The 20,490-nt window shown below is 47.1% G+C and overlaps 1 protein-coding gene across 3 annotated transcripts in view; it reads left to right on the forward strand.

Moving 5' to 3' along the window:
• The window catches only part of MARCHF2 (membrane associated ring-CH-type finger 2), a 37,454-nt gene that overhangs the window by 323 nt on the left and 16,641 nt on the right, over nt 1-20,490 (forward strand). Inside the window, exons 1-4 of one of the 3 annotated variants that reach the window (XR_012677589.1) lie at nt 468-4,576; nt 11,036-11,169; nt 12,569-12,795; nt 17,177-17,372. Coding sequence is in view for 2 of the 3 variants with exons in the window: in XM_075175792.1 (XP_075031893.1) it covers nt 11,068-11,169; nt 12,569-12,795; nt 17,177-17,372 (525 nt within the window). In the remaining variant the exon portion in view is untranslated. Of the gene's footprint in view, nt 1-467; nt 4,577-11,035; nt 11,170-12,568; nt 12,796-17,176; nt 17,373-20,490 lie in introns of those variants that run through there. The other 2 variants (XM_075175792.1, XM_075175794.1) reach the window with 2 other exon arrangements.

Consider the following 20,490-nt stretch of genomic DNA (forward strand, 5'->3'; position numbering starts at 1 on the left):
TGGGGGGGTGGTCCCCGCCGTGGGGGTGCCCTCAGCGCCCCGGTGTCTGGCAGCGTCCCGCTGCCCGTGCTCGGGTGCCGGAGCCGCGCCCTCGGGGAGGATGGCCGACCTGGCCGCGCTCCGCAGCCGCCTTCCCGGGAGTGGCGTGGCCTCTCCCGCAGGAGCAGCCGGCGCCGGCCGCTCTGCCCGCTCCTGCCGGTCCCGGGCAGCCGTGCGAGCCAGCCGCCCCAGACTACCGGGCTTTTTTATCGAGCGCTGGCCTCCAGCGCGGTGTCCCGAGCGAGGCTGTAAGCTGGCCTCTGCTGAAGGCAGAGCTGCGGCCCCTTCCTGCGGGCCTGCGGCTCTTCCCGGCGGAGGACGGGGAGCGGGCCGACATCCATCCCCTGCGTGGAAAAGCTGGGCGTGTTGCGTAGAAACTTAACCTGGGAGAAAAATGTTGCAGGCCTGGAGGTTTGGAGCAGCAATTTTTTTATATCTGTTCATCAGACTTTATTTCCACGGGTATAAGTAGTTACTAGGAAAAGATTTCTTTGCAAGTGGACGCCTGTGCCTGTTTTCTCTCCTCTTTTGGAGTGCTACTGGTTCTTGCTCTAATGCATATTTTTGACCTACTGAGCACTGTGTGGCATGACAGGGGGTGCACTGTCTTGTAGAGCTTGTTACAGAGGTTGCCCAAGAGAATGAGTTCAGTGTCAGCAAAACTGAAGAACTTGCTACAGTTGTGTGTTGGAGCACCAGCTGCCTTCCTCTGTAAGGCAGCGTAAGCTTAGAGTTTGTGATTTTTCTTAAACTGGGACCTATAAATTTCTCTATCTCACAGTTTTCTTTAAACCAGTTTTATTGAGACCACTTAACTGCTAGTGACAGAGACCAAAACTGCTCATTTGTGGGATTTGTCCGGGGGATGAGTCTGTGGCTCGTGTACAGGAAGATGATTGTGACATTAGAGGTACTTTTCTCACGGTCTCAAATGTTTGCCGTTGTCATATGAGCATGTTCTCTATCTGATGGGGAGACCAAGATTAAAAACTGAAAAACCACGCGATGGCCTTTGACTTCTTGCTTATCTGTGCAATTGCCTGCGCTGCTAGTACCGACAGAAATGGTGCTCACCTAAATGTGGGGTGACACATCTGCGCTATGTGATGCTATTGCCCCGATGAGAGTTCAGGCTGTTGTGTGACTTGTCCTCTCGTCGGAAGCTGTGCAGAGCTCAGATTTTACAGGCAAACAGGTGGGGGGTGTCTCTCAAGTCAGCGTTGATGATGACTAACTGGAAATGTCAGAGCAGCGTCCGGAGACGAGGCTGTCCTGCCCTGATGTGTGTGTGATGAAGATCTGTCAGTGGGGATGTGCTTCTCATCCCACCCTGTGCCCTTTATTTGCTCGTGCTCAAGGGACTGTTTGTATGCCCCTCTCAACTCTTGCTGTTACCAGCCCTCATTTTCCTTGGGACTCTCAGTCTCTTGCTCCACTCTCCTCCCAGCAAGCATTTATCTCTGTGTCTTTCCCTTCTGATACAATTTCTGCACTTTCTCGACCTTTTTCCAGGTTCTTGTCAAGAACATCTGTGATGCCGCTGCGGTAGGTCAGCTCCGATGGCCATGGCCAGTCCCCTTTATCCACCCTGCTCATGGGGATGTACAACCCTGCTCAGTTGCCAAGCTCGCACATGCACAGAATAATCCTTTTAACAGCTGGATGTTAGCCTTGTCTTTCCAAGGCTTAAGTGTTTGAATACTCTTTTGCATCTCCAAAGGATTATGGAGACAGCTGCAGGGGAGAATGTTTGGAGGGCTAGAAGAGCCCTGGTTTTCCAGGTGTATTTGAAACTGTGATGTTATGTCACCCTTTGGAAACAGAGGCTTGAAGGGAAAGGAGCTGGGACTGGAAAATCCCTTTGTCGTGTGCACTGTAACAGTGAATTTAATAACTCCAGCGGAGGACGCAAGGTCTAACTACCCCCAGGCATGCGCAGTGGAGCGTTACAGGAAGCCTCCATCAGTAAGGAAGTCTTAACTTTGCCAGGAGTGGGCCAGGTGGCATAGGAAACAGCCAAATGTGAGCTTAATGTGTATGCCATGGACATTAAATACCAGCTGTAAAACCTGGATTGTCTGTGTGTGGTTAGCTAATTAACACCACTGGCAGTCTTTAAGTGGAAACAGGAAAAAAAGCATCGGAACTAATGGTTTTTTGTTTCTGATGTGTTTGACTGTCCTTTTTTTGCTGTGGAATTGCACTGAGGCTGCAGAGTGAGGTCACCCCACACTGGAAGCCAAGGAGACCATGCAGATGAGCAGTATTACAAATGTACTAATTGTAAACGGCTTCCGACAGAGTTCTTGCCTTAACAGATGCTGGAAGAGGGGCTTTCCCATTTAGGTTATTGATGCTGGCCCAGATCAAGCAAGTGCGGGACACAATGTTTCCCTGGGAGGAAGTTAGCATAGATTCCTTGAAACAGCATAACCAAAATCAACCCAAAATGCATCCAGCACAAGCCAGGCAAGTTGAGGCTAGATATGGGCTCTGAGACTCATGTTAGTCCTGAGAGACTGCTGCAGGTCCTCAGGATGTGACTTTGTAGTAGTTCTGCAGGCAGAAATAAAAAGTAAAATGTGCATTTAGGGGCTTTTTTCACTATTGTTTAAAATATCTTTGCTTTTTACACTAAAAACCACAGAAACTTTTCTTAGAAGATGAAGGGAGGAATCAGGCATCCTGAACTATAAACTACAGGATGAGTTTATTTTTCCCCCACTTGACTTTGACTCAGCTTTGGATATTTGGAGATTTCAGGGTTTCCGTTTTCTAAACTGTTTTTTTTCCCCTCCAGATTGAAGTTCATAACTAGTGTGTCTTTTCTGCCCCCCAGTCTTACTTACTCTGATTAACTTATGCTTCTGCATGTTCTTAGCTCAAACCTTTCCCATGAGAGAGAAATGATCTCCGTTTACTTACGTTTGTCCCCTTGAAAACACACTAACCACTTCTAAATTAGTAAGAAATGAGCACACAGTCTCTGTGAAGTAAAAGAGAAGCCATATGAAAAATAAAGCCGTGGGTCACTTTTATGTGAAGGAAATGTGCACAGCACCAAATCAATGTGAAGAGTAGGCAAGCAGTTTCCATGAAGTTCGTGTAAAATAGCTTTCTCTGATGTTAAAACAATGGATTAATCTGTGCTGAGGCACAGTTCATGGCTTTTTGAGACAGTTAATGTCATGCACGTGAATAGCAGGTTCTCCACCTCTTCAAGTCTGGTCTTGTTCTTTTCCCAGCTCTGACTGCAGCAGTGCCATTCCCTGGGGAGGATGCCGTCACGCTCGCTCTGTCGTCTTTATGCTGTGTTTGCCATAGACCAGGTTGGCTCTAGCTCATCAGCATTGCAGCAACAAATGCAGCTCTGCTGGGAGAGGTGGTTACCCACTTGCTGGGCGTTTGGGAGAGCGCTCGGCTGTTTATTCTGCTGTTTAAAAGTGGGGAAGTTGCTACTGGGCTTCTTAGGTTTTGGCCGCCTTTCCTGGTGGTGGAATATGTCTCTTTATAGCTGTGATGGTTACAGGTTGTGAGAGCTCTAAGCACTGATGGTAGAATGCAGAATGGCAAAATCCTGAAGGCATGGACTGACGAAGTGTCTTGGGGCAAGGACTGAACCCTTTGTATCGTCTAGGAAAGTGAATAGCCTGACGGGAGCCGTACTGACCTGCAGCTCTTCCTACCTGTCAGCTGTGCAAATACATTCCCTGCCCCAGACCTCTCTAGGACGAGCAGCGTTACAGTTTGGAATCTGTGATTTGTCCCCATTTTCAATCAATATAGGCATCTGTAAGTTTTCTTCCAGATTTTACGTAGCAATTCTAACTAAACTTTTCAATTCCTGCTATAACACAAGATGATTATGTGTGGTTAACCTCAAAGGCAGGCATGCTTAACTGCTCTTGCAATTTTAATCAGTTGTCATGAAGTAGTGATAGACCGAAGGAAACATTCTCCTGCTGTTCCCAAGAAGAGGGAACAAGGGGCAAGGAGAGGCACTGGCTTGGCAAATACAAGTACAAACAAATCAAACCTAGTTTCTGAAGCATTTCTCTGCAAATAGGGGAATGCACCAAGCTCTTGCAGTCTTGGCTTTAACACTTCTTTGTTTGAAGATTTGAGAGCTTTAGTCCTGTTTCAGCTGAAAGCTGTTCGGGTTCAGATTTGAGAGTGGTGGGAGGGAAAAGGTAAACCACAATTCTGGACTGTTCTCAACTTTTATTTCCTCCCAGTTTTTCTTGTACTTCCCTGTAGACAAATCAGTCAAGGCCTGTGTCTCCAGAAGAACTAGAAATGCAGCCTAAGCAAAACACTGCAAACTTAACTGGGAGAGACGGAGACTGGGATTTTGCAGCACTGATATCAATTGTGAAGTTTCACTTCAGGACTGAGGAGGGAATTTGTAGCGGTAAGGAGTGGGCAGAAGGGAGACACTGGTGAAATCAGCTAGGATCAGCTCATCGTCTTCTTTGGCTGACCATGGAGAAAGAGGATGTGCTCAGTTGGTGCCTGCTTTGGAGCTCTTCAGATGCAGGTGGGTGGTGGGGTCAAAGGCAGTGGTGGTGCCTTTGCTGGAAAGCTCTTTGAAAACCGAGTGTGCTAAAGAGGTTTGTACAGTGAAATAGCTAGGTTGAAAAATATAAATAGGCAAGTTAAATTCCAGATCAAATATCTGTTCAAGATCAGCACGCTGCCTGGTTTTGAGTGGTGGTTGCATGCCGGCCGTGCACTGCTTTGAGCAGTTGGAGTGAGCAGGGCTGCTGCGTGCTGGCAGGCGGTTTGTTCCAACTCCAGTTTGTCTCCAAGCAGAGCGTTATTATTGTATAACAGTGTAAATGGTGCTTTATAAACCAAGGAGGAGAACGCTGAGGAGGATGCAAGTTCTTCCTGGCATGGGATTCCCAATCCTGAAATAATGTTTTGCACCCTTCTGAGTGATGCTCTTTGAGGGACTGACCGGTCCAATGTTATATGAGCGCTTCTGTGTTGATCTGGTACATGTGTTACTGCTACACTAAAATTGTTTTTTTTTTTCTGATGTATTACCCCGAGCTGGAAAATCCATTTGTTCTGAATAAACTGAAACTGCCTGGCAAGTGACTGCATAGGACTGGGGAGCCCTTGAGCTTTGGCATTGCTGCAGATGCTGCCTCTCTTTAAAGGGGAGCTCTCTGAAGCGATAGGGCTAGAAAGCAGAAGTATTCTTGCGTTGCTGCTGCTGTTATTTTGGTAGAGAACACGGGTGCAAAGAGAAATGAGAGGCCATATGGCTCTGGTGCCTTCTGGAGGCAGCACTGCTAGGCAGGGGCAGGGCAGGGATGTGCTTGTGGGTGGTAGGACGATTGTTTCCCCCACTGATCAGTAGCACTTCTGAAAGCATTGCTTTATGGGCAGGATAACCGGTATTCATCCCCCTGGTTCATGATTTCAGTAAAACTTTCAAGTCTTACTAGTGCATTTCTCTTTTGCTGCAGTGATAAAATGCAGAGGGAGGCAGGCAGAGGGTCTGTATAGTTGTGTTATGTAGCAAATTGTGCTGCTGTTCACCTCTAAAAGCTGATGTCTTTTGAATACTGAGAGGAGTAGCAGGTGTTTCTCATGTCCCAGCTGGTTTTCAGTTGTTTCCTTATGAAACTTGTTATTAAAATGGCTGAATGGCTGATTTTTGGTTGGAGGTAGCCTCTGCAAAGAATTTTCTTCTAATGTTGCAATTCGTTTTTCCAGATGTTGGTAATTAAAGTGCAGTAAACTTTCCTTTCATATGGTCTTGTGGCAGATAACAAGTCTCAGAAGATCTGAGATAACTCTGTTCATTTTGGCACTCCAGCTATAATGCGTGGCCTGATCTTTCCCAAGTACAGCTTGCAGCGAGAAAAAAATCATCCTTTAGGCTTCTCATTTTTATACTGATCTTTTTCTCAACATGTAAACTTGAACCTTTTGCTTCTTTCTGAATATTGAGTAACATATTATTATATATTAGGCAACGCTCTTCTAAAATAAAGTTTCATTGAAAAACAAGGGGGTGAACAACACGAGAGGTACCCCGAAATCTGGAGTAACGGGAGCCCTCTTGTGTCGCAGCTCTGCTGCGTTCACACGAGGCCCATCCCTATGGCCCTATTGTTTGAAGATTAGGGCTCAGTCCCGGTGGGAGTGCACTGAGAACCGCAGGGTGCGTGCCACATGGGTTTCATCTCTGCCAGTCGCTAGTTTGCCAGTGCTGCAAGACATGGTGATGAAGTGCAGCTACTGCAGAGGTCGACAAATATGCTGAAAGTTTTGGAGAGGAGGGATGTGTGTGGATGCAGGCTTTGGAAAACAACAGTATATTGATCACGAAGGCTCTCTGCAATATTTTTTTACCAACGGGGAATAGAAGTCAGATGCTGGCAATATGTCTGGAAAAAAATGAATAAATCATATTCTGTGGAAGACCGTCTCTTCATCTGTGTCTGGAAAACAAACTCATTTGCCATCAAACCATAGTCTAAAGAATCAGACTTCAGATTGCTTCTAGAATATGCCTAAATAGTGGCTTGGTATAGAGAAGTTGTGATCATTTGTCCCCAGCAGGAGCCTGGTAAGTGAAGGCTTGCGTTACTATTTCACTGCTGCTGAGTTGTGTTATTGGAATAGTTGAAAGGCAGTGGAGTTGAGTCCCTGGCAGTGGTAGATAATGTACAAATATGACAAAAACAGGAGTCCAAAAAGGCTGCTTCCTAGAAGTGTCTAACCTCCTCCTGGGTGTTACATGGTTAAACCTGGAGTATCTTACAAAGGTTTGAGATTCAGCCCTAGGGATGAGGCAGGTAAGCCTCTGTGGACAGCAGTGGTGCTTCACGGTATCTCAGCGTGTATGTTTTGCTGTTAAAGGTGTAGGAGGAGATTCATGGTGTGAAGCTTTATTAGAAGGTTCACGAGCTCCCAGGACGTTGTCCCTTGATTTTTTTTTTCTTGCTTTTTGGGGTTTGTTTTGTTTTGAGCCTAGGGTCAGGTCTATCCCATGACTGTGATTCACAGCATTGCTCCACTGGCACTGACTGAAGAGCAAGTTAACGCTGAAGTTTTTACAGCACCTCCTTTAACTGCGACTGTCAACCAAATGTTGCAGGCAAGGCATGAAATTGAGAAGCTGCCTGGGGAGTGAAATGCTTTCCTGTGTGTTCTCTACCAAATTTTAAAATGCTTTAAAAGCTGTTGTGTGGCATCAGATCTTGTTTTGAGTGTTGGGGTATATGTCATAAAATGCTGTGTCACTTTTCCCACTAGACAGGGCTCGTTGCATCCTGACTTTTAGGACCGTTGCATTCAGATGACTTCTGAGCATATGACTCGAGATTTCTTCCCAAGTCTTGGGTGATGCGAGAGTTGCTGTGAGGTCTCGTAGCAGAATTGCCTCCTCTGTGCCTGAGGGCGCATCTTGTGGAGCTTTAGAGCTATCTTCAGCTGATGGATCAAGTGTGGGCAGATCTGTTGCTGGCTTTTTGCGTACTTTTAGGTGTTCTGCAGCAGACCTGCAGGGTAACTTTTGGGAGTCAGATAGCTGACGTACAAAATCATGTACTTTTTTTAAAGAACAAAATAATGCTGCGGTCTTCAACCCTCAGCAGAGTATGTTTAAAGAAACAAAACAGAAAAACAAAGCCATGCAGCAGTTTGGGACCAGTTCTTGGGTTTTTTTGTTGTTTTGGTTTTTTTCTTTAAATTACACCACTTAAGCAACCTTTTAACAGTAGCAGGGAGCACTTCAGGCCACTCATCGCATCCTGTCCATGCATATCTTTGGTGGCAGCATCTCAGGGTGCGTAATCACTGTCGGTGCGAGGGTCTGGAGGCCAGAGCTTGCCCTCCGTGATGTACAGGAGGTGGGGTGCCCTGCCAGTTGCCCAGAGCGTGGGGGCTACAGGTATACCGGTTAGGCACTGCAGCCACCTGCAGTAGGCAGAGCTGGGTGCTGCAAGACATGTTGAGGGCCTGGGATTGGACTTGGGCCATGGAAAGATGTGCGTTAGCTGGATGAGACAGGGTGTGTGGGAGCAGGTGCTTAGATGTGGTGAAGGAAGCAATTCTTTGTACTTGTCTCCCTCAGGAAGTTTGTACAGATGATCTTAGGGCCCCAGGATTTGGGAAATCCAGTTTTTGTGGTGAAAAGGAAAGCATTGATGTTTGGAAATGCCCTTTAGCAACTGAAAACCTTCAATTCACTGATGACGTTTGCAGGATCATATGATTGGAAAACGCAGTATCTGCATACCCAAGTTAGCTAAAATGGATTTGGAAGGCAGGCTGGGTGGCCTTGTTCCTGGGGGTTAAATGTCAGCTTGTGTGAGCGGCACACAGTGAGTGGGTTACTAGCTAAATTTAAAAAAAAAAAAAAAAAAGGTACTTGTGTACAGATGGGTGGGTTATGTTGGTTACACAACTTGGGTTATCTCCTGGTGGCACTGTAGTGAAGTGCCACATCTTGGTTATGGTAATCAGGGAAATGGGTTGCTCAGTGAGAGGAACAGACTTGGCCACTGGCAGCCTTACCAGAAGGTGGGTTTTTTTTCTTGGTGGAGATGTTCCAGGGAAGTTAATCTGTACAGAAGCTGGTGCATATGAGCTGCACTTGAAAAAGGTGGAGCTGGTTCTAGTTCCAGTTTGCTCTGGATCGTATCAAAGCCTCAGAATTGCTCCAAGGGTTTACTCCGGTTGAGATATTCACCATATAGACAGGCCACGAGCAGCCCAGAGCAGCCATGACCTGCACCTAACAATTCCCCTTTACTGTGATCATTTGGCCTTAGCCTTTCCTGTTGTTGTCTTTCTCATCTTGACTGTGGCTTTTCTCTTTATGGCTTTGATCAAGGTATTCATCTGGCCTGCTATGGTTTCCCTGCCTGGGAGAAATAACTGTCTTACTGGGCTGCAAAGTCTAAATATGCAGAACAGAGCTGGGGGACCCTTTAGCTCCTTGTCTTCTACTTGTTCCTGCTGGGCATGTCTTCTGGATGGAGAGCAGTGGTCCAGCCTGATCTCTGCAGTCTTGAGCTGTTCAGTCATTTGAGGGAGTTCTGAAACCCCTGTTGCCCTTTGGATAATATAAACCGGGTCACATATCTCGTTGCAATGCCTGAAGACTGACAAGGGGGATATTTTGCTGGCATGTTTTGTGTAAGCTCCGTAGCAGGCAGGATCCTGCACCAGCACTGTGGTCTCTGCCTTGGAGCAGTGAAGAAGCACTAGCTGCTCTTCGAGGAACCGGCTCATCTCGCTGCATGTGTTTGAGTTTTGGAGTCCTAGTGCATAACTCGTTCTTCTGAGCCAACTTTCCACAAACAGGGTTTGTTTTTCTTCAATTTGAGTAATCTCTACAAACCCAGCCCTTTATATCCTGGATCTGCTCAGAAGCTGAGGATACAAAATGTTGCTGAGAAGAGACTTCTGATTTATTTGCTCATGTCTAACTGCGGCAGCAGAGGGGATATTGATAATAAACCTAATGACTCCGAGACCTTTTTTTTTTTTTAAAAAAAAAACAAAGAGGACAAGAAATGTATCCCCAAGGAATGCGCTCAGAAATCACAGCTGCCCAGAAAAAAAAAAGTGTGTGGTTCAAATCAGCTGTTTGGGTTTTGATTCTGACTCCGAGTTTTTGGTGTTTTTACTGTTACATTGGGCTTGGGTTCGACGAGCTTTTGACAGTTGTGAGAGAAGGCTTGCGTGTTGATGAGCTGAGCCTTTAGGGAGCCAGGAAAGGGACTGGCTTGGCTGTACACTGTGGTTCATGTTCAGCTGGGTATGAAATTGGAACTGGAGTGCACTGCAGATGTTATCTTTGGATTTCAGTTACTTCCTCACTAACTGTATCCATGAAAATCTTGCTGCTTTTCCTTTGTATTTGCTGAATGGCATGAGTCAGATATTAAAGCAGTGACTTCAGGTTCCACCCTGGGATGGACCCCAACAAGGAAACGCCAACTAACTTGTAATAGAAAACCACACATTTCCTGATGGACGACAGGGTGGCGATTCCCTTTCAGACTTGAATAGGGCTGCCAGGGCAAGGACATGGTGCTGCCTGTATCTGTCAGATGTGGAGCACAAAGAGCCTCAGTATAAATACTCCCAGGACAGAGGGAGTGAGGGCAGTTTTATTCCAATACGCAAAATGGACCTTTTTCCTCTGGACTTAAAAATAAACAACATTTTGGCTGAACAAATGGAACCGACCTTTTTATTAAAAGCATATATCTTCTCCTGCCTGGTTCAGTAAGAGGCTTTTACAATTGAAAGAACTCCTTAACTTGCAAAACAGCTGACTTAAGTCATTCCAGTAGCATTTATCATCTTACTTTCTGCTCCTTAAAGTTGGAGAGCTTGTAGCCTTTTTTTTTTCTAAAAGGAGAGCAATAAGAAAAGTGGCTCTAGCCCTGTGTGCTCTTTGCACAGGTGGAGAGAGAGGCTGAGTCAAGGCAATGCTGAGTCTGTTAAGTTTATTTTTAAGTTGATGGAAAGATTCCCATTTGTTTCAATGGGGATTGACCTGCCCACAAGCTCAAGCCTATTCCTGTTCAGATGTGGAGGAAGGATTGCAGCAGCTTTAATAAAGAGATTAGAAACTTTTCTACTAGAAATTAGAAAATATTTGGTAACTTGATGCTACCTAAGTTGGCGTCTGGTAATGAGACACCAGCGAAGGGCGCTCTCCCTCTTGAACACATTCACCATGAAGGGAGCCATCCTGACAGATGAAGCCCTTGGTTGTGTAAGAGTTGCTTAATTTCCAAGACACGAAAGAACATTCATGCTTATCCAAATCAGTGTTTTCAGGGCTTCGATGATCACGTTCTTGTACTGGCTTTTTGTTTTCTTCCTCTGTAGTCTGGCCAAGCCTCCAACCAGGAACAAGCCCTTATTTTCTTTAGCTATTTTAGTTTGATTTAGGCGTAGCTGAACCTGACGAAACTGCAGTTTCATGGGAATGTTTGACTCCTGTTGTGCACAGAGATCTCACAAAAAAGCGTTTCCTTGGATGGGATGGCGAAGGTTTGTTTGCCTGCTTCTACCTCCAGGAGGCGGAGATTGAAGATTCCACCCCCTAAATTAAACAAACCTAATTCTTTTCATATTTCTTCTTTGGTAAGTGTTGGGGTTATTTTTGTTTGGTTTTTTGTGGGGTATTTTTTTCTTTCCCCTAGACCTTTTATCCTTTTCATTGCTTTCATTTGAGCTTCTTCTATGGGTTTGTTTCTCTCTTGAAATCCGGCCACCAGGATGAGACACCATTCCAGCTATGATCCCAGCAGTACTGGTGCACAGGGATTACTGTGCGTGCCTTACATAAGGCAGTCCTGTTTACAGACACAAGGATTTTGGTCTTTACCAGCAGTACGATGTTGTTGGCTTGTGTTCAGCTTGTGACTAATTGTAACCCCAGCTCTTTATTTCTGCACAGCTGCCTCTTAGGGACCAGACTAAAGGAGATTGGAGAAAATGGGATTTTTCTGAATCTGCAAAGTATGCCTGTCTTTGGGATTGAGATAACCCCTGCCAGGGAGGAACACGGCTGTTGCTGGCAGCTTGGGCGAGCTGCTGCCTTCCCTCAAAGGCAGAGAGCTCTCCCGTCTGCACGTGGCTCATCTGAGCCAGCTCCTGGTTTGTCATGTTGGGCTTTTTCTTTGCATCTTCTCCCCGATTCTTGCATTTGCTGCTTGTTCCTTGTGCTCTCTTTGCTGGATAAATCGCAGAGGGTGCTGAAAATGTGATGGTGTGCTTTGCTGTTTGCATGTGGCTGTTAAAAAAATCACGATCAATCTGAACCGTTAAAAGGGAAAGGAGGAAAACTGGCCACTGCTCTTTCCGTGGAGCTCTGGGAGGATTTTCAATGCTTTTGGATGGTTAATACCTGCATGTTCACTGTTGGGACGTACCACATGGGATGTGCAAACGGAAGCGCGTGCATTTCTGTAAAGAAATAAAAAAATGGAAAATCAAAGATGGGGTGGGGCAGAGCCTTTCGAGTTTGGTGGACGGGCTTTTAAAGGCTCAGAAAGCACCTGAACGCAGCTGAGAAAAGGGCCTCTCTGAACTGAGCCACACAAAGCGGTTTAAGTGCCGTGTTCAGGTGAAACTTTGCAATTTTTACAGAGGGTATGAACATAAGTTTTCAGGACAGCTCTAGCCAGAATGACACAGGCCCGTGGGGCTTCTGGTTGCCTTCCGCATCTCTGCGTCGGCACATTCGGTTTGAAAGGCTTCATCAGGTTAGAGGGTGTGTACCAGGAGTTCTCTCTGGGAAAGGCAAATTTGCAATTCCGACGCTAAATTATGTAAATAGGACACTTGGAGCCTTAATTTTGTGGTAAGGCAGCCTCACAAAGCCTATTAAAGGGGATAGAAGACTAGCAAAACCCGTGGTTGTTGGGGCCCTGGGGTGCTGCCAGCCCCCGCAGGGCTGGAGGAGGGTGGTGAGGGGGGGCCCACGCCCTGGCCGGGCAGTCCGGGGTACCCGGCTCTCACCGCGGTGCCGTTCCCCCAGGTCTCCGTGCCGCCAGTGCCGGTCCCCGGGGCAGAGGGGCCTGGAGCTGCCATGACGACGGGCGACTGCTGCCATCTCCCCGGCTCCCTGTGCGACTGCCCGGGAAGCGCCGCCCTCTCCAAGTCGGTGGAGGACTCCGACATCGGTCGCCCGCAGTACGTCACGCAAGTCACCGCCAAGGATGGCCGGCTCCTCTCGACAGTGATCAAGGCACTGGGCGCACAGAGGTAAGGCTGCTTCAGGGAAGGGGCTTGGGATGACTGCGTCTGGGCTTTTTTTCCCCCTTCTTTTGTGGCCCTGGGGTAGAAGGAGACAACAAAGTCTTGTTTGTGAAGGAGTTTGCCGGGGCGCTAATACTGAGCGCGAATCCTTGTTAGCCAGATGCTTCCCAGGCCTGTGCTCTCTTTGCGGGAGCTCACGCCGGTCGCATGTGCTGGTGGATTGGGACTTGCGTGTTCATCAAAACCTCCTAGGCCTGCGGCTGCTCCAGTATGCGACAGCACAGGCAACCTCTTGCCGTGTGCCTCTGCCAAGTCCTTGCTGAGCAGCGGTGAAGGTGGGACACCATGCTAGCAAGGGCAGCGTGCTGTTCATGGAGATGATTTAAGGGCTGAAAATGGAGCACAGCCCCTGTTCCAAGATGGTCATGGAGTAAAGGCATGGTGTCGATTTGCAGCCCCAGGGAGAGGAGGGTGTTTGTGTTGCAGGAACTGCAGTGTCCAGCTACTGCTAGAGGGGACGTGTGGCAGCTTTACTTGCTTAGACTGTTCCTGGTATGACTTCTCATCATGTATTTTGAGCAGCTTCCAGAGCAGAGGACACATGGCAGCATTGTTCAGTCCAGCTAGTGAGACACATTTTGTGTTCAAATCCTGTCTGAACAGCTGTTATTCTTTTTCAATGAATTTGGCCAAACGTTGATGAGGTGTGAAAGCGATGTCTGCAAACGTGGGGGAGGAAAGCAGGAAAGCTAGATGAGAACTGAGGCAAACATAATTGCTATATCTAGCAAACCTGGATCAGATCAATAAAAATGCAAGGGGAGCTGAGCTTGCTCTCTGACAACAGATAGGCTGGGTGAGTTTTGCAACCCCTTAAAACTTGTGGAGGTGTAAAAATCAGGTGAGGAAACTGCCTGGGATTACAGGTTAAAAAAAAAACCAGGATTCTTCATGTGCGTGTCTTCATGGGGTAACAGTCTGTTTATTTTGGTGGTAATGGGTTTCAGTCTCTTCCTTGTCACCAGCACTTAGCAAAGTGCAGCCAGGACCAGTGTGACTGTACTGGAAGGTTGAATTCATGATACAGTCTCTACAGCCTGCTGGAAAACTGTGTTTGAGGGTGTGTTGTGTGGGAATGTGACCAGGCTCCCTCCCCCCCGGGTAGGAAGGACGGAAAATGGAGTGTGATAAGAATTTTTTTTCTCACACTGTCAGCAAATTTTTTCCTTCTAGATTGTTTATTGGTAGCCAAGGTTATATTAATGCGCTGGAAATATGAAACTTCTCAAACAGGAAGAGAACAGATGAAGTATCTTACAGATGCTTTTCTTAGGAAATAACAGATGCATGAGAGCACTGGAGGCTTGGGATTTTTTTGGTCTGTCCCTGTCACTAAGGCTGTGTGAGCAGACTGTAATTTTGCCGTTCTGATACAGCACTGAGCTTTATGGCAATAAAGGTTACAGAATCATCAAATAATTCAGATTGGAAGGGAATTCTGGAGAACATCTGGTCCAGCCTCCTTTCAGAGCAAGGCCAACTTCAAAGTTGGATCAGACTGCTCAGAGCCTCATCCAGTGCAGTTTTCAGTATCTCTGAGGATGCAGTTTCCACCACCTCTCCAGACTCCTGTTGCAAGGATTGTCCTGGCTGAAGAAGTTCCCTAAATAAAAGGCACGTGAAAATGAGTAGAGAACAAGGGTCAGTGGTTCACCAGTGATGTTTAGCAGAGACAAGGGGATGGTGCAGTGGGTGTACATTGGTTCACAGCCCTAAATATGATTAAAAAGTCCAATTGGGATGAAACCTGCTAAACATTGTGTTGAAAGTGGTAGAGATCTCCTATGGTGCACCAGGAGAGGAGTCTTGCTTCTCCTTTAGTGAGCTGATGTGCACTTCCTTGCTGGCTCTTCTCTTCCCTTCATGTCCCGCCACCGTTTTTGCCCAGTACGCTTCTTTTCCTTGCACTGTGTTTCCTTGTCTTGCTCTTGCTTTCTGTTTTGTTTGGTTGTGCAAACTAATGGAAGTAGCGCTACTGTTTTTGAAGATTGTTCTGACTGTTGTGTTGCAATCCCACAAACTTCTTTTGCAGTCAGGTGTTTTTTTTTTAAGTCAGAATAGCAGTGGAGTATGAACTGTGACATGGGATCAGTGAGGCTGATATGTGGAAAAAGGTGACAAATGATATAGCTCACCTGGATTTCAAGAGGGCACACAATAGGGTCTTTGAAATAAAGATGTTCCCTTGTCACCCTCCCTCCCACCCCCAAATCTGTGCAACTATGGATGTAAGAGAATGGTTGTTGTGTGAAAGAAATGGCTGGTTGGAAGGTGAGAAAGAAGTGAGATACTAGTGAGTGGCTTGTTTTCATAGTCCAGGGAGGGTAACCCTGCACTGGGCCTCTGTTGTCCAGCATTTTATTCCTAAATGATCTCGATGAATGGCAACACTAAAGAGATGTACTGAATTGCTGAGAATAGCGAACTTCAGTGTCTAGAGCCATTTGCGGTTTCCCAGGGAGCCCAAGACATCCTCATTATGGGGCTGGCAGATGTGGCACAGGGCTTCTAGGAAACCTGTGCCTTCGAATGCCAGCTGGGATGCCCTTGGACCTAAAATGGCACTAGACACCTCAGTTTAGGGAACTGAACATTATTGGAAATGACTGCGGGCTAAAACAATGGTTGCAGTTCCGTGTGCAGTGATGCAGCTGAAGAACAATAGTCTTGGATCTACATACGTGTTCACGGGTTTGGCGGAAGGAGATCTTGGGCATGTGGCAGTTATTTGCAGCAGTGACCAGAAGGCAAATAAGGAGCTAAGATTTAGGAAAGCAATGAAGAACAGAACACAGTCACTGCAAAAATCCTTGGTGTGCCCGCATTGTGAAAACTGTAGCTCTTGTCCCTGCAGCTCTAAAAGGATGTTTTAGAAATGCAAGAGGTAGAGGGAAGGGTAGTGAAGGTGATCAGAAAGGTGGATGTGTTTCTGTCTAACGCATAACTGAATAGGCTAGAACTCTTCTGCTTGTGAAAGAGGTGACTGAGCAGGCTATGATGGAAGTCTGTAAAATCTGGGGGGTGTGGAAAACATTGTCTTTTACAGGACAAGAATTAGGGGATAGTATGCAAAACAAGCAAATAGAGGTTTCACATGAAAAGGACTTGGTTCTTTGTGCAGCTAGAGAAAGTCCTTGCTACAGGAGGGCACTGGTTGCTCTGAGTTTACGTAGGCGCAAAAAAAAGACTTCAATCTGTGATGGAAATTTGTCACATGAATGTCATCTGATACACCTGAGCTAATGGTGGCTGGATGCTGGAGCAGTAGCACTAATAGTCCACAGTCAGCAGTGCCAGTCAGAGGCGTGAGGGAACATCTTGGGAACAAATGGGTGGTTCGAGTGCGGTCAGCATGCAGGCCTCCTGTGGGGAAGGTTGTAAGTGTCTCTGAAAGCAGCTGATACTTGCCTTGATAAGCATCTCTGGTTCTGTGCGGTCCCAAGAGAGCAGATCTTGAGCATGATCAAAGAGATTTGATTCTGTAGTTGAAACTTCTAGCCAAGGAGGGGGTGAGAAGTGGTTGTTGAAGCACCAAGGCATTTCTGCAGCCAGGTAAAGGCCCGAATGCTGCAGAACAGTTCTCTGCGTGGCAGTGTGTAGATAGGGTGCTGAGTGAGTTACTGCACTGTGATGGGCAGCGGGTTTATATGCCAAGAACTTAGTCTGGGTGACTGCTTGCCATGAAATGTGTTGTGTCCTTGGAGAGCTGAGCTTCCAGGGTCAATGTAGTTGTGTCTTTAGATATCGCTGTTCCTTATGCAGTTACTGCTAAACCCAGGATGCAGAGCAGAGATGGGGTGAGAGTGGGTAGGCGATCTGAGAAAGGCAACTATGATTGCAAACCTCTTGAGTGGCTCCAGGTGGCTGGGGGCACGCTGTGACTAGCATGGATCATCTGGCTTCACTTTGGGCTTCTGGATTTGCATCAGTGCTTCAGGGTTGGTTTCAGGTCCGGTGTCAGCCTCTCTGCCCGCTGTGAGCGGAGCTGGAGACTGTGGGACACATGCGCTGCAGTCCCTTCTGTGGCCAGCTGAGCTGGCCAGGCTGACGTGCCAGCTTCTCTTGGGTGTTGTGGTGCTCATCAACACAGCTTCCAGATTTTACCGACCTAAAATGTCCCGGGTACCTCCGTGCTCCCCTGAGACTGGCTTCTTGCTGCAGCAGGCTGCTTTGGAGACTCGCAGTGCACCTGGCACACTCTGCCACACGCTGCCTGCTGTGCATTTACCCTTCTGGGGCTTGGTGGAATCGGACCCCGTTCTCCAATGTGGCTGTATCATTCTGCCTGCTCTGACGGTGATTTCATTCTGTTTGTCTGCCTCTTTAGTGATGGTCCCATCTGTCGAATCTGTCATGAAGGTGGAAATGGGGAGGGACTGCTTTCCCCGTGTGACTGCACAGGAACACTGGGCACCGTGCACAAGAGCTGCCTGGAAAAATGGTTATCCTCCTCCAACACAAGTTACTGTGAGCTCTGCCACACAGAATTTGTTGTAGAGAGAAGACCGAGACCTTTGACAGAGGTACCACTTTCTTCCTGCTTCACTTTTGTTTCCTTACCATTTGAGATAAAATGACTGATTTGCCCTATCGTCCTTGTGATTCTTGCTGTCTCCTCCTCCTCGCAGTACCTTAGCACTCACAAAGAACAATTTATGTAGAGAGATCAAGTCTCTTATCAGACCAAGTGATGTAGTTGCAAAAATGCAGTAGCAATGTAAGGGGCAACTCTTACCTGTGAACCCCCCACATGCTGCCTATCAGTGGCAGGCTGTAGGACTACAGAAAACATTGGACTTGTAGATATACTTCAACGCCTGAGCATCGAAACGCAGAGGTCACCACATGACCGACTGAAATATGAAGTTCTCAGAAATATTCTTTTTTCCTGTTAATTTTAATCTTATCTCAAAGTGTTGCATTAGTGCAGCTCTCTTGCATGTGACGTCCTTGTCATGTTCTGCTCTGAAGAGTGAGATGTGGCAATTGCTGATACTGTTCATAAAAGACCCATCCTCCCTTGACTAATATTGATGTGAGCAAGCCTTTTGGTCTTGCTCCTTCCTGCTGAGCTGTGGTGCCCTGCCACTGCCCTGTGTTCTCCGCAGCTGAAGGAGAAAGCAGGACGTGGCTTAGCCAGTCCTTATGTTCCTCTTTGCCTTGACCGTAGGAGGACCAGGTTCCTGATGGGTCCATGAGCCTCCCAGGGTTGGAAGGTACAGTCCAGATTGTGGTTGGTGGGTTGGTTTGGGTTTGTTTTGGTTTTATCACAAGGCTCTCTTCATTCCCCTGTTTAGATGGTCTGCTCTGCTCATATTTCAGACTTCCTTTGGCCCCTGAAGTTTATAGCAGCTGCCAGTAATGAAGCCCTTCATTACTGTCCGACAAGGGCAGCTTGGACTAGACCATCTTCTGACCTCAGAATTCAAGTGTACATCCCAAAGAGGAATAAGTAAATCATTGAGTTACAGTACAAAAGGCTGTAACGGTTTGTTTTAGAAGACAGTTTAATCTGACTAAATATGTGTGAGTTGTGTTGGCAGGTGAGCAGGCGATGTTGATATGGCTACTGTTTCTGACAGTGCTGCAGGACCATGTAGGAGGGTGTTGCTGGCACACCTGAGGTCCAGCCTGGAAGATCAAAGCAAGGTCCTGCAGCCCTCGCTGCCCGCACCCCGATCAGATCCCATTCACTGCCTGTGAAACTGCAGGCAGGCTCTTCCCTGTGTCAGCTTGCTGCTAGGTTGAGCTTGGGTGTTCGTTCAACACAATGTGCAACTGCAGAGAAGCATCAGTCTGCAGGTGGGGATTTACAGTTAACAATTTTGGGAGCTCCCCAGTCCTGCGGCCATCGGCAATGAGAGAGGTGAGAAAGCGTCATCCAGAGCCACCACTGCAAATACTCCACTTCTTTGCGTGCACCCTGTTCCTGCAGGGTTTTTCATCACGTGCCTCCCTGGCAGTGTTTGGACTTTGGCACATAGCTCTGTTTTTTGTTTCAAAAGTTACTTTTCCTGTTGATAGTGTTTCAAACCAATGCAAAGCAGTGCTGCTGCTGCTGCACTGTCATCAGTGAGGCTGCAGAAAGAGGTCTGTGGGCTGATTCTTAACAATAGACTACTGTTACCTGCCAGCTATTGGAGATTTGTAGGTGCCTGTACCAGAAGTGTATGTGTGGGGAGTGGGGGTTAATTCTGGTTTGTAACGGTGACAGCTCTTGTCCGCTCTCTCCTTCCCCTTGCTCCATCAGTTAGGTTAAAACCGAGTCACAATTGGAATTCTAAGTTGCTTTTCCCATCTCTGTTTCCATTCCCATCAATTCTAGAGGTTACTTCCTTTCCCTTCCCACCTCTGTCTGGAAACGATACCTGCCCCCTTCTCCTTCCTGCAGTCCCCAGCTCTCCTTCCCACACTTCCAGCTCCTCTGGGTGCCCAGCGAGCCTTGGAGGGGAAAAGAGCCCCCCAACTGGGGAAGCAGTTTGCAAAATTGATATTCAGTTTTAATGATTGTTTAATTTACAACTGACTGTCATTGACTTGACAGCCCCAGACAGGAGAAGGCTTTAGACTACAGTGCTAAACCAAACCATGTATTTAGCAAAGCAATTTGTAAAAGAGCATTACATCAGTGGTTAGTGCTGTCTGAGTCTTAAGCCTTTTGTCCCAACTGCTAAAACATATAAAATGGCTCTTTGACTAAAAACTCTCAAATAGTTGTTTCAGAGGTTGAAAACCACTGCTTTAAAACATTTAGGAAGGGCCGTATCTGGGCTTTGAGGACACACTGCAGGCAATCCCAGTAACAGTAAGCTTGCTAGGGCTTATGCGGGCCAAAATTTTGAGTGCAGGTTTCAGATGTTTTAGCTTAAGAGCTAGTAAAGTATTCATGCCCAGAAACAAACATGTGGAAGTGCGTTTAGCCATAGTTCACAGATGCTGTAGCACCTCGTAACAAGTACAGGCTTAGAAAACTGCATACTTGAGCAAAAGCTCAAAGACCAGTATATTTTGGAGGAGTTTCTCCTCTGACAGACATCTGTGTCTCCAGCAGGCAAGAAGAGCTTGCTGGTACAGTGTGACAGGAAAGTCATGAGTTCCCTGTGCGCCTTCTTGTCTATACTCCAAGGCGAATGAGTGAGCAGCCCAAGACAACCAAATTTTAATTCCTGTTGAAATCTGTGAAGAGCCCCTCTGAACTGGGGCTTGTAAGGGTATGGTGACCAACAAGCAATCTGTGAGCATTGAGAGGTGATGGGTGAGCAGCATTTAGTAAGCCTCAAACGCAAGAGAAATGTCACTGTGTTTTCCGAGAGGAATAGACGCCTCAAGCCATTACTGATAGCTGTCAAAGGCTTTGGGATGTAAATTATTTGTTACTTCTCGTGTTTGGGGACTGTCTGCGAGCACAGGAAAGGGGATGACCTGCCCTGTTCTGAAGTCTCCTGTGTCTGCTAGGGGAACAGCTTGCACAAAGTGCCGTTAGTGCCTTTTGAGTTTGGAGGCTAGTAAGCACTTGATGAAAAGTTGCCAGTTAGCCAGTGAGAGTGATCCCTGCCGTCGAGCAGAGTCTAACGTGGAGCTCGCCATCATCATACAGCCCTAGAGCAATATTGGCAGCAAGCTTTTTCCCTGGCTTGAGGA

Source organism: Calonectris borealis, chromosome 28, assembly GCF_964195595.1.
Source record: "Calonectris borealis chromosome 28, bCalBor7.hap1.2, whole genome shotgun sequence".
Lineage (NCBI taxonomy): Eukaryota > Metazoa > Chordata > Aves > Procellariiformes > Procellariidae > Calonectris > Calonectris borealis.